General features: G+C 36.9%; 1 protein-coding gene across 1 annotated transcript in view; it reads left to right on the top strand.

The window, feature by feature from the left end:
* Positions 1–19,191, top strand: part of LEMD3 (LEM domain containing 3) — an 83,167-nt gene that overhangs the window by 58,599 nt on the left and 5,377 nt on the right. Inside the window, exons 5-11 of the mRNA XM_009327679.1 lie at positions 1,674–1,741; positions 3,645–3,724; positions 3,805–3,953; positions 5,743–5,844; positions 6,918–7,020; positions 7,249–7,427; positions 15,023–15,104. Of these exons, the coding sequence (XP_009325954.1) occupies positions 1,674–1,741; positions 3,645–3,724; positions 3,805–3,953; positions 5,743–5,844; positions 6,918–7,020; positions 7,249–7,427; positions 15,023–15,104 (763 nt within the window). The remainder of the gene's footprint in view (positions 1–1,673; positions 1,742–3,644; positions 3,725–3,804; positions 3,954–5,742; positions 5,845–6,917; positions 7,021–7,248; positions 7,428–15,022; positions 15,105–19,191) is intronic.

The following is a 19,191-nucleotide window of genomic DNA, read 5'->3' as shown; positions in this document are numbered from 1 at the left end:
ACTTGAGGTTGCTCCATTTAAAGGGTATTCCAGTGTGGAGTAATTCCAACTTTAAATACTTTGTAAGAGCATAAGAAAAGGTTTATATTTTGTATATGCATGAGTATCTTAAACTTTCCTAGCCTTGCCATGGCTTTGGGAATAATACAGCTTGGCATAGATTTAGGAAGGTAAGGCAGGCGTAACCCTGAGCCAGTGAAAGACTGGATCTGTTGTTTCCTATTTTACTGTTTTGGCACAGTAAAATCATAGTGTTAGATGCTTTTTTTTTTTTAGAATGATCAGGAAAAAAGTGATTTGCCATTCCCTGACAGTTCTTCAGAAATGATGGCCTAGTGATAGATAAAACTGGTGTTACACCTTTTCCTTTTGTCGTGGTTTAACTTCAGTCAGCAACTGAGCACCACACAGCCACTTGCTCACTCCCTGCCCCCGGTGGGATGGGGGAGAGAATCAGAAGAGTAAAAGTGAGAAAACTTGTGGGTTGAGATAAAGACAGTTTAATAATTGAAATAAAATAAAATCCTAATAATAAGAATAGTAATAATAATATACAAAGCAAGTGATGCACAATGCAGTTGCTCACCACCTGCCGACTGATGCCCAGCCAGTCCCCGAGCAGTGGTCCCCTCGGCCAGCTTTCCCCCACTTTATATACTGAGCATGACATCACATGGTATGGAACATCCCTTTGGGCAGTTGGTGTCAGCTGTCCTGGCTGTGCCCCCTCCCAGCTTCTTGTGCCCCTCCAGCCTTCTCAGTCGGTAGAGCATGGGAAGCTGAAAAGCCCTTGGCTAGGGTAAGCACTGCTTAGCAACAACTAAAACATCGGTGTGTTATCAACATTATTCTCATCCTAAATCCAAACCACAGCGCTGTACCAGCTACTAGGAAGAAAATTAACTCTATCCCAGCCGAAACCAGGACACCTTTTCTGTGTGACTCTGTGTTGGTATGACTGTCACTACGTATTTTTTTTTTTGCATGAATCAGGTACCTTCAGTTTAGCAAAGAAAATCGGGAAGATGATGGCATGTGGCTGTGAGGACTCACTGTGCATATAATACCTTATTTCCTGACTACTTCTGCATACTTCCCAAAAGAATTAGGAGGATGGTAAAACCACCAGTTTCAGGCCATACTGGGATTTTATGCATGTTCAGGAAGGTGATGAGTTATTGTGATAACTTGGACCAGTCTAAAATGTGGTAACTTCGTAGTGCCTGAAATACTATTATGGGTACATTGCAACTGGAATTAACTTGGTCTGTATAAAAGATAATACATGTTTCAGAGTAAATGGAAATTATTTGGAAGAAGTTGAGTCAGGGTACAGCAACTGATTTATGGTAACGTCCTTTTGATAATTCTTCATACTACCTTTTGTTCTACTTCCAGTGTAAATACCAAAACATACTTTCTGAGCAGTACATGAAGTTGTATTGATGTGATTTGTACACATTATTAGCTGTGACGATCTTCAGGTTTTTTAACTTTCTTGAAGGAGACATTTGACCAGAGATTTTTCCATATTTTTAGTGGAACTTGTGAGAATTGTTGAGCTACTGCTGCTTGTGTAGATTGTGTTAACCATAAGCTTGTGTTTAGGTGATTTTATTTTATATAATGCAGTAATAAGTTGATCAAAATAAACAGAAGTTTAATTTTACCAGGGGAACATGAATGTGGCAGCTCTATTCAAAGAAATCTTACCGTCCAGGAGGCAGCTGCATATTTAAAAGTAAGCAAATGAGGTTTTTTTCATTGGTTGTATATAAGACTCGTTTTAAGTTACAATTTGTAAGGCCTGGTTTTATATCTAGTGTATTGACTAAAATTTGACTTAGTATTGAATGTTATTTGGAAATGTTTGGAATTGATATCTTTAACACATGCTATTTACGATTTTTATCTGGGGATGTAGTGAGGTTTTAGGGGAGAGGGAAGGTGAAAGAAACGGGCTCAATTGCAATGAAAGTGTAGATGGTAGTGCTTTAATGGCATGCATTTTTTTCCCCTTTAGTTAAAACACCAGGGCATAATTTGAATTGATGGAGATAGTTGACCAACACGAAAATCATAAATTTATGAAATTCAAATCTATAGAAGCTTCTCCAGAGATCAGTATACTATGTTTTGAGACTCAGTAGAAAAGGATACTGACTTCCTTTCTTTGGGAGGAGAGGTTGACGTGTGGATCTGTGCAGCGGGCCTGGCAGGCAGCTGTATGGAGACACCATTCATTGATGCTTTATATAGAAATGGTCAAAAAAGGCCTTTTTGTTAATCTGATAGGTGTTCAGTATTATGAAATCCCACTCTCTGCTGTCATTCCCCTGCCTCACTCCCCAAATAAAAGATGACTCTTGCCTTGTCTTGACAGCTGTAGGGTTTATTTTAGCCCATGTTGGTGTGCCCTTCAGTGGAAAACTACTTGACGCTTTTAAAAGGCTGAGAGTATAAGATTTATTTGATTAGATGGGGGGGAAGTTAAGCTGATGTGACTTTTAATATACAAATGTATAGAAATTTTACATTTTGGCAAATGTTTACATAGTAGACAAAAAGGGGCAATGTTAAGAGCGTCCTGAAGAAGCTGCTAACACTGGTTTATGGTTTGGCAATGATACTCTATATCTGTTAAAACCAGTGCATTGTGGGAATACATTGGAAAAAAGTTAAGTTGATGCCAGATAACTGATGGTCTTACCTATCTGTTGTGCTGAAAGAATGACAGTTGTTATCGTAACTGTTTTAGCTCTGATAAGAAGCTCAAATTTCATATGAAAATTTGTCTCTGTACAAAGTCGCATTTAACCTTACAGTTCCTCATTTTGGGAGTATAAATATAACTCCTTTGCAGAATTTCAGTGTTCAGTGATAAAACTTCAATATTTTACTCTCAAAGTGAAAATAAAACAGTTACTGTTTTTTTCTTAAGTGCTTATCCTTTAATTCTAGGCCAGTTACATTATGTGAGGTTCAAAGGAAAGATGGAGATAAATCTTTTTGGAGAGTATAATTTCAAATACAATAGCAACTTCCACTTTTGCTTTTCTTTTTTCTGCAAAAGAACATCTAAGGTGAACTATGGAGACAGCCTGAGCTCAGATAGCAGTGAATGTTCTCCTAAGATAGTTGATACCAACTAATTTAAAAAAGTCAGTTTCTATATAGTAATATCAGTCCTTGAACTACAAACACTGGACTATTTGCAAAATATCAGTTAAAATTGAGTTTCTTCAAGCTTCTTTAAAAAAAAAAGACCTGAACTGCTTTTATAGGACCCATTTTCAGCTGGGTTTATATCTAGTTTGAGTCTTACTCTTGAAGTAGATTTTTCAATGAGCACCACCTAGTGGCTGAATACTTTTTCTTCCTGTACGTTAGAATTGTTAATAAAACAGTCAATTTGGCTTGACTTTTCAAACAGTCCTTAATTTGAGTAATGCTAGTAAGTCTGATAGCTGCTCATAGCACGTATAGATTAACTTTGTGTAGTGAACACTTACGCAAAATCTGAAGAATCAAGAACAAACCCACATAGTTTTAGCTACTGATCTGTGCAGTATCTGAATTTTATTGTGACATGATAAATTTCTGGTTATTTACGAAATTGCTCATTAATATTTTTCTTTTGACAGAATTTAGATCCAGAATATGAAAGTGTACTTAACACAGCATTACAATGGATCTTGAATAGCGGGGAAGATGTTGGCATAAAGTAAGTGGTCTTTATTTCCTAACTTAATTTCTTCTCACAGAAGGTATCCTTTTTCATAAATACTGTATACTTTTGAATAGGTGTCTCAGCAATGACCCTAATGAGATGGATGTTACTAATGTGACAGATGTGAAGTATCTGGAATCCACTAGTCCAAAGATGTCTTTCAGGTGTCGTTTTCGCCGTGCGTTTGTTAATGTAACTCACAGATTATCAATATTGCTTTTGGGTAAGTTAATAACAAAATCAAACTTTTTTGTTATAACTTGGGTTTATGTAAGTGCACGGGGAAAAGTAAACAGCATATTTAGGGAAAGTTTTTATTCAACCATAAAACTTGGAGTTCCTATCAGTATCTTGATTACAATGCAGTTTGCTTTGCACTTCTGTTGCACCACTGTATTTTTACATTGGTTGCTATCAACTGCTGCTGTAGTCAGCTCAACATATTCATTCTTTGGGAACTCTCTTTTTCTCTGCCAAAGTAATACCTAGTGGCTTTCAAAAATTCCAGGTTGAACTGATTTGAAAAAGCAAAATGCTGAGTAAAAAGACATGATAGCCTTAATTTTGAGGATATTTTACTGTTGTTCCAGAACTTTGGAAACATAACTACAGTAACAGATGATTTTTTCCTAGTTTTAGGAAAAGTTGGATACCTAACATCGTTGTCAACAAAAATTCTTACCTCTAAGACTGTGTTGTAAAAATCTATCTAATCCTTCAGTAAGACTAATTCATTTAGTCTTTGATAGCTCTCTAAGTTTCAAATTCTTTCAAGTTTATTTAATTCTTAACCATATTGAAACCTATGCAGCATAAAACTATGGTACAGCTGAGTGCAGACACTTCATTGCTTTCTATGTGGCTGGTTAGAAATACTGAAGATGCAGAGTTCATCTCATGCACCTACTGAATATTTAATAAACTGTTTATCCCAATATCTTAACAATCTCATGCTTATGAGCAGGAGACTTGAGACCTCCTTTGCTAGGCTTTTGACAAACAAAATGAATCAAAGGCAAACTGTCCCAGATTGCCATCTTTCTGATACTAGTCGATATGAGGGTTGAACTGGGATGCGGAGATGAAACTCAGTATCCAAGTCAACCACTGGTCTCATCAGTCATGCTGAGCAAATTGCTCCATGTCTCAACTTTCTCATCTGTAATTAAGGTTAATATATGAAGCACCTTTTCAAAAATAAACCATTGTATAAATGTTAGATGTATTGTCATTAACACCCATTTTGGCCTAAAATGATGTCCCTCTGTCTCTTTGATGTATCGGTTAACGTTGCCTTGCGATCACTGGTATACGAAACAAACTATGTAACTATAACTTGTGTGTGCGTGTTTTTGTTGTGTTTTTTTTATTGTTAAGAGATCGCGGGTGTAGTGGTACCCTCAGCCCAAGATAGAAGAAGGAATAAGATTTTTATTTTCAGCTTATGCTGCTGGCCTTCCTAAATAGCTTGTCCTTTTTGGGAATAATCTTTAAAGTAATAGAAAAAGAGCATGCAGTACTTTGTTGCAAGAAATACAAATCTGTAGCTGAACCGAAGCAGTCCAAGTTAGTTAGTTTTGACCAGTACATCTAAAGCGTGTGACTTGTCTATGAGTTAGTGAATATTGTGCATTTTGAAATCTTAACACGTTCTGAATGGTCAGTTTATGTGACTTTTGATATGACTTTGAATTTTTTGAATATAATTGCTTTACTATTTTTCTTCACAAACGGTTAAAATTTCAAACCACAGTCACGGAATACCAGGTTATTGTTAAAACAATGAAATGTTTTTCTAAAGGTGACTGCTCTTAAAAGTTTAAGAGTTCGTGTTGCTGTGTTAGTAAAATATAAAATATTGACAGCAAGTACAGTGTATTTTACTAGCTTTGAAATTTGAAGTACTTCAACATGTTAGCTACTTCAACCAACTTCTGAAGTATGTGCTGTAAACTTTATTAAATAACCAATGTTCTAATACTGTTTAAAGAGTATTATACATCTTAACGCAGGTATAGCAATGGTTTGGGGAGTCTTGCACTACATGAAATACCGTTGGGCAAAAGAGGAAGAAGAAACAAGGCAGATGTATGATATGGTGGTAAAAATCATAGGTATGGCTTCTTGAGTCACATCTGATGTATCTGTATCAGCGCTGTATAAGCTTTCAAAGTACTGGCATTAATTCAGTTATGTTTTCTGCCTGTTTAGTTGTTAGTCATCATGCTGTTAGGGTTTTTGGTCAAATGTGTGGTTCATGTGTTTTGTTGCTCTGTTTTGTGGTTTGGTTTTTTTTTGTTTTTTTAAAAAAAATCATCCTTTAAACCTAATCAGAGCTTTTGCTATGAAGATTGTAATTTGTGAATTACATCAACATGGCTGTAATAAATTCCCATTGACTTGGTGGTATTTTATCTTACTATTGAAAACAAATATAAATGCCATGTTTGTTGACTACAAGCATGGTGACATGTTGCTTTCTGTATCTGGTTTTTCAGTTATCTTTAGCTAAAATATCCACTCCTAAAATGTGTATTAGCTCTTAATTCCATCCTTAATGGCTTTTCATAGAAAAAGCAGCTTTTTAATTAGTCAATTTGAGCAGAGGTTGTTACTAAAATAGAATGCATAATTGAGTGAAATTGAAATTCTGAAATTCTGCCTTTCTACTTGAAGCCACAATGTTTTCAGTAGTTTGTGTTCGTAGTTTTTAAGCTCTGTTTTGGGTGGCATTTTTACTTAAATTGTCTTATTACTTTCACCTATGGCAATCATCATAAATACAGAGATGGTAGACAAATTGGAGCTGTTTTCCTGTTTTTACCATTTCCCTACCTTTTTTATTTGCAAATCAAGTTTTTTGGGGTGGGGGGGAAAGCACTTTATTTTCAAAGGTGGCTGTCTTTGCTAACAGTTAAAAGTACCAATCAAGAGTAACTGCAAGAACTCTCTTCCTTTATTCCAAAGTTATTCGGGGTTACTTGGAGGCACTGTGTGTAGTTAGTTTTCTTGATTTGCCTTCAGCATGGTGAGGAGGAAAAATGCTTAAAAATGCCAAAAACACCTTAACTTTTAACTACTGAAATTGGGAGGGATCTTCAGAGTAGCTGTTCATTGCCAGAATTGATATTTTTCTTAATGTTTGCATGAACTACGTAGTTACCAGTTTTTCTTATGGTGTCCTCAGATGTTCTAAGAAGTCACAGTGAGGCATGTTCTGAAAATAAAGACTTGCAGCCTTACATGCCTATTTTACACGTGCGTGATTCTCTAATACCACCTCAGGACAGGTATGTTTTCACTAGAAGTACTGAATTTCCTTATGTGTAAGGAAAAATAGTAAAAATAAATCGGTCAATTAACTAAGTTAATTTCAGTAGGTTGCATAGTGTAATATTTTGGAGATTCTTATTGACACAGGTGGGGGGGAAAAACCATTGGATTTCTCTTACATGCTGGATGTCAGCTGTGCAGGTTGTTATAATGCTAACTTTGTAATTCTTGCTTCAATTTTTAAGGAGGAAAATGAGGAAAGTCTGGAATAGAGCAGTTGACTTTCTTGCAGCAAATGAATCTAGAGTTCGCACAGACACACGAAGAATGGGTGGTGCCGAGTTCTTGGTTTGGAAATGGATGCAACCTTCTGCAGCATGTGATAAAATTTTAGTAATACCATCAAAAGTGTGGCAAGGCCAAGGTATTGAAGTTTAGTTATATTTTGCAAATATAATTGTTTTAATTTCTGCATCTAACTTTTAAATGGTATTTTGTTGTTTGAACATGAAAGACTTGTTTTCTCTCACACTTTCCAAAGTATTGTTATGAACTGTCAGTGCTATTTCTTTATTATCTTGCTGTTCAATAGACTTACATTTTCTGTGGATTCAGTTTTCAAGCAAACAGTGCCTTGTTTTCAAGCAAAATGAGCTTTTCTTCTAAAGCTACTGCAGAAATACAGCAGAGGGCATGTAGACAAAATGAGTTGCTTGTTCCTTTTCATGAATTTAAAAAAACAAACCTCTTTAGTTGGTCAAATTCTGACATGCCTTATACTTACTGGAAGTAATGTAATTGGTTGTATCTGACAGCAGGTAGATTGGAGCTTGTAGACTTGAGTTTCCTACTGTTATCAGTCAGGTACCTAAAGACAGGGTTTGGAGGAAGAGATGTTTGTTTATTTTGAAAGGGAAACTGCTGGGACAAAAGACTCCTCAATCAGCAGAACATGGGTTTTGAGCATCTCCTAGTAGAGCTTCCTTTCTGTCATAAATGTTTTTCTACACTGCATTTCAAGCTCTGTGGTGCAGCAAAGCATTTGCTTTAATAGAGGAGGCTGTTGTCATACATGGATTTTGCAGTGGTCTGTCACTTTTCAGCTTTAACATGAAGCCAAGTGGCAAGAATCCAATGGGCTTGCAGTTGTCTGTCTGCAGTGGTCATCTTTTCCTAGTTCTTTCTCTTTCTGCCTTTCTTCATGTTAAGCTTCAGGTTTTGGAGTGGTGGTGTGTTTTGTTTTTTTTTTGTCAATGAAAAATTGAAGCTGTAAGACTTGAATTCTGGGTTGCGATAAAAAAGAATGGTCATTTTTATCAATGTCTGAGTGTGAAGGTAAATGTTTAAAATGAAATCTTAATTGCCAATTGCTTAAATGTTGTGACTCTTTACAAGAGTCTGTCTTGCCTTATAATACAGCATTACAGAAGAGCATCTCTCCAGTGGGACTGAAATAAAGGCTGTGCAGAATCCTAGTTTATAACTCATTGGCTTATTTTGATGGTGAGGGAGGAGGGAGTGGTTGCTTCTCCAGTTTTGAGTTCAGCTTTTTAAATCTGATGTTACCAAGGTTGTATCATGCAGTACTTCTATGGCATTGAACTAGATGCTGAAAAAAGCCTAGTTAAAAACCAGACTTTCTGCCCTTCCTAGTCCCACTTAATCAAAACAAAAATTCCCGCTGGCAAGCAACTGCACTCTCATCTATGTTGTTCTGGAGTATGCTAATTTTGGTCTTCGTTTAACTAATGCAAGTAGTAATAAGCTTCCTTCTTTCGCTTTCTACTGGTATACATTTTTATTTGTAAGAAACAATGTTTTTATTTTTTCCTATAAAAGGGGGTACAGTTTAAAGTAGCTCCTTCCAACGTGATTATTTCCTTTCCAAAGACAGACAGAAAGAGCTTTGTGGCCTGGAACATTTATGCTGTAGCAAGCTTGATTGCCTGAGTAAAAGTAGTGCTAGCATTCTGGTTTTGTCTCAGCCCACTTGCATGTTTTCATAAGTTCTATGTATGCTTTCAGCCCTTGAGTCTTAAATTTCTCTTTTCTGTAAGTTCAAAGCAAAAATGAACAATTGTCTCTGTCAATTTGAAAAGCCAAGTATTTTGAGATATTTGCAGATGCTTGGCGTGTTATCTGATGAGGGTCTTAGTAGTCTTGGGACCCATTTCTTGCTTGTCTATGCAAAATGTTGTGTTGGGATATCATTATATACTTCTCAAAGTTATGCTACTGGTCTTAGCATTACGTTTCTCACTTTAAATCATTCATTGGAAATGAGGGCTCCTTTTTTTAAAAATACCTTGTGAATACTACTGCAGGCTTGAGGTCCTGCAGTCATTATCTTGCATTAGTAGTAACGTGGCATTCTGCTGTGACAACTGTACTACATGACTGCAGTTTCTCAAACTTTTAGTTAGTAAGATGTGAATAGTAACTTTATTACAAGAGTTGTAGAGCCTTTTCTAGGACACTGTAAATTAGGGATGTCCAAGTGCTTTAGGTGCAGTGCAGAAATGGTGGGTTTCGTCAACAGCTGTCTCTGTTCCATCTCTGCAATACTGTCATGATCGATTTTCAAACTCAGCTTGCAGAAGCTATGTTCAATTTATGTATATTATAAAGCTGACTCTTCTACGTAGTTTATTGTTCAGTACAGGCTGTGAAACATGACACTTCAGTTCTGGAATTTCTTATTTACTGCTCATTTGCTCTCGGTTTTTCTTGTCCTGTTTGATTGCAATATAAATCACTCCATAACATTCTGTCCTGTATTAGAAATCAGACTGGATTTTCCTTCATCTGGAAGACTTCTCAGTGTGTGATAGCTCAGGTGCTGCTTTGCTACGTGGAACATACATTCAAGACTCTCAATAGAACAGTAGTTTCCAAAACTTCCTAGAAAGACGGCTACTGTAGTAGCTATGTTAAGTACCATCTGAATTTGAGCATCTGATACCTACTTTAGCATATTGTGAATGTGGACACAATAACTTTCTCAGCTGTGACTTTTAGCTGTATGTTGCCTAGAGTATGTACTTAAGGCTCTATGCTTTCTCTTGAATAGGGTATATTAAGATCTATCCTGTTTCAGTTCTTTTAATAGCAATTTTCCTAGTTTCCTTGTTATGTTTGTAGTTCAGCAAAGATCTTTGAAGAACTGAAATTGCATACTTTGGCTCTAACAGAAGGGCATGGAAATAGGGGTGGCTGAAATGACATAGGTCATTTGGGCTCTGTATATCTTGGTAGTAAGCAGGCAAAGGCAATTTTCACATGCAAAGGCTCTTTCTATTTTGTGTTCCTTGTTTTCATATGACTGTTGGAAATAGTTCCATTACATGTCCTGTATTTTTTGCCCAGCTGTTTCTTTCCTGATGTTAGGAATTCTGTATGTGTGTGTCGCTTTCTTCGTTTTTGGAAGTATAAATCAACTGGAATTAAGTTCATCTTCCAGTTTTGATGTTTGAATATAGAAGTTCATAAATCTAAATACTCTTCAAGACTGCTAGGTCCTGAACAACCACAGTACATATAAAATAAGAATGAATTCTTGGTTTTGAATTTTGTGAATTTCAAGGTCACAATTTTTTTAACCTTCCGAGATCTGGTAGTGCTCTGTACCAGAGCACAATACCTAGAGTATGTGCAACTGAAGAAGAAAGCCTCTTGACCCGTCAGCGTGTACTAGGATATTGGTAGATGATAGCATGCATTTTAAATACGGGACCTGTAGCATGCATGAAGATCTAGGTTCTACTGTCTGTTAGTATCTGGAGTTCAAGCGTCACTGTGGCACTTTGTCCGGTCCTTCAGTATGCAGCCTGTATTTTGACAGACAGTTTGGGATTTTTTTTTTACTGGGTCAGAATAAAGTTTGGTGTACTTCCTTTGAAATATTATCTACTGTATCCAGTAGATAATATCTGTCAAAAAAACAAAAGGGTAGGTAAGCTCATTGTAGGATGATGGACAAATATAAGTGATGTTTTGAAAACAGTTGATGAGAATTGTCAATTGAAAAACAATCTTGGTCATGCCAAAGTGTAATTTAATTAAATTAATGGGCAAAAAAATACATTTCTAGTATGTTCAGTTTGCTTTTGAAAGAACAGATACTATTGTCCTATCATGCCTTTGATAACTGGAGCTCTAAAGAAAAATAGGTAGGCAGAGCTCCAATGTAGCTAAGCTAACTGCAATAGCTAAAGTTCCTTGACAGCTCTGGAGATGAGATAAAGAGGTTCTCTGAAGTACTACATCTAGGGTGATATTTCATCCTGCAGCATGGAAGATAACCTGTTACCTTGTGTGAATGACACCCCTCCTCCCCAGCTTGTGAGAATATAATCCTTTCTCCATGTAAAAAAACCACCACCAACAAAAAAAAAACCCAAACCAAAAAAACCCCGTTCTTAATTATTGCAAGAAAACTGTGGATTTTATGCTTGTTGTACAATGCTGTATCCATCCCATGCTGGTCTTCTGTAGCTGAACTTAACTTATAATACTTAACTGTATTAAACCCCAAGTCAACCACACTCTCCTCTCTTAATAACATTTAGTAGTATTTTGATTTCAGTGTATTTCCTGTTTACTGAAGAACCTCATGTTGTGTGAAAGTGCATAACTTCAGCATTTTCAACTAAATGTTTTATCTTTTTGTTCTTGCCTTTAATAAGAAGGGTTAGTACTTAATAAATTAGTGATATGTGGCTTAACATGAATAAATCTGTTCTTCAGAAACATGGTTAGCTATATTTGATGCAAGTCTTCAACCTTATCGGGTGCATCAAATGCACATCTAAAGATCTGTTGGGCTGTCTTATAACCCATGGGGGTGATAATGGGGAATCCCTTTAGCAGTAATACAGTAGTAATTCAAGAGGTATAGGAAGCTGTACTACAGCTTTAGATGTTCATTTTGAAGTCTGTGCAAGAGCCACTTCTTCCATCAGAGACATATTCCAGTCGCAGTGATAAAGAGGTGGTTGAAAGCACATGCTTTTAGCTGCTGCGGTTCTTTGAATCTGGAATGATAGTCATATTCAGTTTAAGGTAATAAACAGAAGTATGTTATGATTGAAATACAAAGTGGCTTCATTTTCTTGAAGGTGCTCGCTAGTCTCCAAGGGGAATTTATGAAAGTCCTAAAAAATTTCTTGTCAGTGACTTATTGCACAAAGTTGTGCTTCTGCTTTTCTATTTCATCTCCAACTTTTTACCTTCATCTTGTAAGTCTTACTGTTGAGATCTATTTAGGAAAAGAAATGGCCTGTGAGGTGCTTGGCTAATTATGGTGTAGCTTAGACTGTTGTCCCACAAGAATGTCTGCTTATGCCCTTATTGTGAGGAAAATATTTTGTATGCTCCACACCAGTGTAAATTTTCAAATACTCAGTACTGTAATCTGAATAGGTTTTTCACTTAAACTTGCTCTTTTGGGGGGAGGGGAGAATTAATTGTTATAGATATGTAATGAAGTTCAAGAGACATCTGTTAACTAAGCTATTTTGAATTTTGCTGTGTAGGTACAGCATTATTTTTAACTTGCCTGTGTCTTCCCTAGCCTCCCCTTTTGGTCCCACTTCTGACATACATTTTAATGCTTATTACAGTGCTAGCATTAATTTTGTACCTCACTGATTTCTGTGGCCATTTTTTTCCTTATACATAAGAAGTTCCATCTAAGTTGCAAAACTTTCTTTTAATTTACCATGACTTTGAAACATTTTTGAGAAAAAGCAGAATTCATCTTTATTTTCATATGCTGCACTGCCCTGGGCACACTTGCTCTACTACTATGATGTTACATTAAGTTGGTAGCAGATTAGTTTTGTGCTGGTGGTGTGCTCTGGCTGAAGTCATCTCTGAAAGCACCTGAGATCTTCCAATCAAAAGGACGTCAAGATTACTAGAAATTGGAGCAGGCAAAGCTTGGTTTTTATAGGTATCTACACTAAAGTGTGAATTCCCCATTTAGTTACTTATGCATAGGTCAGTGGTATAGCTGCTGCCTTAAACAACAGTATGGGTTTTTTGGAGTTCATAAACAGCTTGCAGAAATGTTGATCCTCTGGGCCTAGGGTCTCTGCAAATAACCTCACCATTCTTTATCCTTGGATTAAAACCATGTGCTGAATAAACCTAGCTATTAACAATCAGCACATAATTTCCTCAACCCCACGCCTTTTCAGGTCCAGGTCCATGACTAGGCCACCCCAGATCACCTTCTCCAGTATGGTGTGGTGCCCCAGTGTACAATATGCTGGTGACATTTCACCCCCCCCCTTGATCTGCTGGAGCCAACCTACATGAGTAAGGTAAGTCCATTTGTTTTTCAATGTTGCTTAGTTCTGTAAAGTTTTTATTGTATACCCTATGTATAATTTTCAATCAAGGGCAAAAAACTTTACAAAACCATGTGCTATTGAAAAAGGACTTGTCCTTAAACTATAGGCAGCTCAGAGATAGATGCAGTGTCACCAGCATATTTCAAGTCCATTCCCAAGAAAAAACAGACGATTGTTACAGGTGTTGGTGACTTGGACTCTGTGTGTATTCTAGTAAGAACATTTTTAATCCTTTGGGAAACTTACGGTAGGTTCCATATTAGGTTTGGAGGCCACCTTTTCTAATTGCTAGTTGGTAATTGTTGTTTTTTGCCTCAGAAATTTACATAAGGAGCAAGTTTGTCTATGCCATATCTGCAGGCAGTGAATTTTCTCTTGGTTAGTGCTTGTCTTTCACATTCAGTGTCTTCCACATGACTGAATTTCTTCTATGTGACACTGTTTTTGTTTTGGTGACATAGAGAAGAGCAGCAGTATGTATGAGAGCAGCAAAATACAGTTCATGTATTTTGGATATACTTTCAAGATTTTATTTTAAAAGGTCAGCAGTAAGAAGCACAGACCTGTAGTGTCATCTGCCCAAAACTGAGACTTCTAACACTTGGAACGTAACATCTTGAATCTGTTAAACTTTTCCAAAGTAGGGATTGCAAAGGAGAAGCATTAGCATCAGTTTGGAACATCATTTTGTCTTGTTGAGATTTTTAATCTTATGTTTAAACTCTTGAATCTACTCATCTCAAGTCTTCAAAGTAAAACTTCCTTCAAGCCTTGGAAGTTGTTTTACCAGGTTATCCCCTTCCATTTCTGTTGCTGCTTTGTTGGCCCTTCTCAAGGCATGGAACTACCTTATCTGAATCTGAAGGGCTCCTTTATTCCTTTTCTTGTGGTGCAGTCATCTGTTGCGACTCCCACAAGTAGAACTTGTGAACTTTAAAGAAGTTAATATTTATTTTACAACTTCAGAATGTATTTCATGGGACTGTTCAGCTTTGAAAGAGTTACTCTGTTATTTTTAATTGCCATGTTTCTTCTTACATCTGTTCTATCCTCTGTTGTGTTTCATTTCAGATTTTTGCAAGCTTCTGATCATGTGTGTAGAGTATTTAGGGTTACAAAAGCTCCATCCTTGTAGAGTGCTCCTTGACAGTTGTTACTGCAATACAGATACAATACAACATCCATCTAAGTGTCACCCTATTTCTTAGTCAGATGGGCAGTAAACTGCCCCAAAAGTGGAAGAAATGAAGATTCATCAGGCAGTTAAAATTGAATGGTTAAAGTGCAACTCCAAAAATTTGCTCCAGATGTTAAGAGTATCTGTCTTTCCATGGAGATGTAATGCAAATCTTTCTCTTCAACTATATGGTATTTTTTAAATATCCTGAATTCTTTCCATGTACTGTGGCCTGGATATAAGAGAGTGCATTATCTTTTTAAATGTAGAAGTTGTAAATCTAAAAAATTCAGTTAAGTAAGATACCTTTTCTTCAGTGCAGTAGAAGACTCTGGGGAACTTAATTTGCTTGAAGCTTTTTCATATATGAAGGAAAGTATTCTTTTGAGTAAAACCAGAAAGGTATTAATGTATAAACTTGACCCTTGTTAACTAGATGGTATTATGCCTGTCAATAAATAATACTAAATTTCTTTTTCTTTGTAGCATTTCATCTAGATAGAAGAAATTCACCACCGAACAGCTTGACACCATGTCTAAAGATTCGCAATATGTTTGATCCAGTTATGTAAGTAAAACCAGTTCTCTATCTGTATTTCTGTATTCTTTTGGAAGGGTCCATGTCTCCCCTCTGAGAGGGGTTTGGAAGAAGTGAGTAAACATGAATACCTTGAAAGAAACAAATGGGTTGTACAGAAAAAAATCTTCCTCTTAACATCTATGAGAAGACATAAATAATCTTACTGTCTTCTGTCCTTCATTGTCTTGGTGTCTTTGGGTCACTTCTTGAAGAGTGTGACATTTAGTCAAACTACTTGGAGTAATGACTTATCTTTCTCCATTAATTAATTTTGTAAATGTTCAATTATATCAGCTGGCAGGACAGACTCGTGCCCTAACAGACTTTAAGTTTCTGAAGTACTGTTAAGTATTCTGGAGTATTTAGACTGTTACAGAGCTTGCACAGTTTGCATTTAAAAGTCTGAATTTAAATAATTTATTACTTTATGGCAGTGTAACTGCCTAGTTCTGAAGCAAATGGATTTTTGTAGTGGGAAGGTTTTAAACAAATGAGTGCAGAGTACTGGCTTCTAATGCTCAGATAGAATTCTAAAGTATGTACTGTGCATGAATAAGTAACACATAGTTTCAAGTGCCAAGAGTTAAGGAAGAATGAATAATTTTTTTGTAGTCTTTTAGAGCTTCATCTGCTATCCTGTCATATCCTCATTGGCTGTGGACTAGATCATGTTAGGAGTTGGGGACTAACACATAGGTTATGCCAGCTAATCCTTTCTGATCTTTGAATCCTGGTTTGTCCAGTGCAAAGAGATACAGGGACTCCAGTAACTCCTCTGAAGTATTTTATTCCCTGATGTGATTATATAAGGGAAAAATGAAGATGCTATACTGTCTTAGAGAGTAAAAGTGAGATGCTAATTGGGACTGAAGAATATGAGAAGTTGAGTGGAAGATAAAAGCTATTGATTAGAACAGGGAATAACAGGAAGTAGGAGGGGACACCAGAGCATGGACACAAGTGATTGCAAAGTTTGGATATATTTCTTCAGCTCTGTTTCACTTCTGTTTCTAGCCACACTTAATTACTTTAGTTCCTTGCCTTATTAATTGGAAAGCCGTTAGCGAATTTAGCTGAGGACAGTGTTAACCCTAGCACAGAAGTACTCTAAAAACTATTTTTCTCAATGGCTTTAAAACTTAATGACCGTCGTGGGCAGAGACCCCAACTGTGGCTTCTTTGATAACTTTCAGGTTGCAGTAGGGTGAGCAAGACTGAAATTTTAGGCATTGTTCTTGAGGCAAATTGATCCTCCTGTAGGAGGATGAAATAAAAGATGATATTTGCTAAGAATTTTGGGCGTGATCAATGTCCTTATTGTCCTTGCTACAAAGACTTCATGAGCTATATTGGTTAGTCTGAGTAGTACTGAAAAAAATCAATTCCTGAAGCTTCCCTGTAATATTTATTGGTATGCTGTATTGGTTACTTTCTTGTTTTAAAATGTTAGCTGTTCAAAATGTCAGCTGTTAATGGAACTAGATGTTATTTTTGTCAGAACAATCTCACTTTATAGGTTGTATCTTTGCTGTAAACTTCGGTGTTTTTCAGTACTAACCCAGTCTATGTCCAGCAAGTGCATTAAAAAAACCCAAACCAACCAACATTTATAAACTAGGAGTTGTTCTCTTTTGACACTTCTCTTTAGTGTCTATGTCCAGTCAGCTATTTTGAACAGTACAACTTCTAATACATTCACTTTTTGTAGACCTTTTCTTTTGGGAGTTGACCTAGCTCTGTTACTGGACTGCTGGATTATAGTTGTAGTGGGATACTTCATCCAATTCCATATTGCATGCCCCAGCCCCTTCTTCCATGAGCTGTCTTGCAGAGGACTGCTGCTTAAGGAAGTACTTCTTATCACACCCTTGGAATAATCTTAAAAAAAAAACCCCAAACCCCACAAAAACAAACAAACAAAACCCCAAAACCCTCAGTGCACGACAAACTACTTTATTCAACTGCTCGTGTCAAAAGAGGAAGGAGGTTTATGTTCTTGTCCCAGATCTGAAAGGGATGAATGCCTTCACTGACCACCTGACACACAGAATGTACCAGTGTATGCGATTAGATTGGCACATGCTGTTTTGACATTTGCCATGGGTGCAAGGTATGTGTAACAAAATTAGTTTTTAGCTGCTCTTTCAGTCAAGCTATTGTATACTAAGCATAAATGACTAAGTACTTTTCAACAATATGCTAGTAGCTGGTAAAAGCAGCCATCCATAATAGAGGTCTTTTCTCTTGACCTGAGAATCATCTGGGGAATATACCAGTTAATTTGTATTTATCAATGCCAACAGTGTAAATAATCACCTTCCTACTGCCAAAAGTCAGAAGACTTACCTGGACATTGTGAAACCCTCAGACCACAGCAGCCGACTTAAACTTGGGTGTATGTTCTAGGCATTTACTATGCTAGACACAAACCTGTTTTTTAAAATATCAGTCTAAGCATCATTTGGATAAGCCTGTCTTAGTGTTTCTGCATCTACCACTAAGTCAGTAAAAGAAAGAGTGGTTCATAAAGCATGGGTCTGCAAGACTCATTGACAGCTAATGAAACATACATGTGCAGGATCAGGGAAGGGCAAGTCATTCCCCTTGGGAGCCTATTTCATTATAGGAAATCCAAGTTAGTTGATAACTCATGTTTCATGTCTTAGGACTGCAAAACACAAAAAGCAGACTAGACCGAGAATGCACTTCTGCTTGATTTGCAAACAGGAAATGAGCACTTGGGAGTAATGCAGTGACTTCAGTATTTGGGAAGAATACACAGCAGAAAAGATGATTGCCTACGCTTAACAACATGATCTCTTCTTAGGTAGCTGGCTTTCTGCTGATGACAGCATGCTTCTCAAGAAAATCTGGTCATGAGTCCTGGGCTGGGAGGGAATGCCCCAAAATCAAGATTTCGTAGAATAGTTTGGGTTAGAGGGGACCTTTAAGGGTCCTGGCTTTTGCAACTTGGAATTACTTTTATTTTCCTAACATCCTGAGCACAGCATGTTATTTAGAAAATACTGTTGTTTACACTGTTAGAGAAGGGGAAGGGGACTTGTGTATTCCCTTCATTTTGAGCTATCTAGTAAAAAGAAAACGCTTTTTTTTTTCTTCAAACCTGAGTAGGGTGCATCTTCTCCTAACTTCTGCAGGGTTTTAGATTGTAGGTGTTTTCCACTGGAAAGTCTCTCTCCCAGTAGGACCTTCATTTGGATCTTCTTTGCACCCTTGTGTCCCTCTCCCACTTTTGTTTGCTTGTTTATATATGATCTGCCTGTATAAGGGGCATCAACTGGAAAGTCTGATCCTCTAACCAATCAAGGTCAAATGACAGAAACAAATCTGACATTCCATATTGCCAGAGTCCCTCAAGTGTTGTGTTAGTGGCCTGCTCGACAGATTTAAGTAACATCCCTGACCAATTAACTTCCCGATGTACATTCTATCCCCCAGCATGTTTTTTTTCATAAATAAGGAGGAAGGTAGATGAAGTATTTCAAGAATTTTGGCCTTACGTAGAGAAAACTCTTTAAAACTACACAAAACTCTTGATAGTATTATTGAAAGAGTGAGTTCATTCTTTTTTGTGTAAAGACTATTCAGGCAGGCTTAAATGTATATTAAGGCTGTTGAAATTGTTTTCCCTCTGCTTAGATTTATTTTATTAGGACCAGAGAGTTCCTGTAGTACCTTCACAAAAATACAGACACTACTGTCTTCTCTAATGATGTACCTAAAGATTGATTGGTCTTGACAATAAATATTTTTTTGTGAAAAGCCCCCAAAATTGGGATCTGATTTTAATAGTTATTTCTGGACCTAGATTGGCATGTTCTATCAGTACCCTATGGGATGAATGCAATTTGATGCTTTGTTTGGGATAGTGAATAGCCATTTCAGTGATGAACAGTGCCCGGATAGCTAAAAAGCTCCTTCAGCCTGCTGAAGCCTGACATAGAATCATAGAATCATTAAGGTTGGAAGAGACCTCCAAGATCATCGAGTCCAACCATCAACCCAACACCACCATGCCCACTAAACCATGTCCCTAAGCGCCTCATCTACACGT

Source organism: Pygoscelis adeliae, unplaced genomic scaffold (genome assembly GCF_000699105.1).
Source record: "Pygoscelis adeliae isolate BGI_AS28 unplaced genomic scaffold, ASM69910v1 Scaffold113, whole genome shotgun sequence".
Lineage (NCBI taxonomy): Eukaryota > Metazoa > Chordata > Aves > Sphenisciformes > Spheniscidae > Pygoscelis > Pygoscelis adeliae.
Note: the sequence above shows the minus strand (reverse complement) of the source record. Positions and strands in the feature narration are given on the sequence as shown.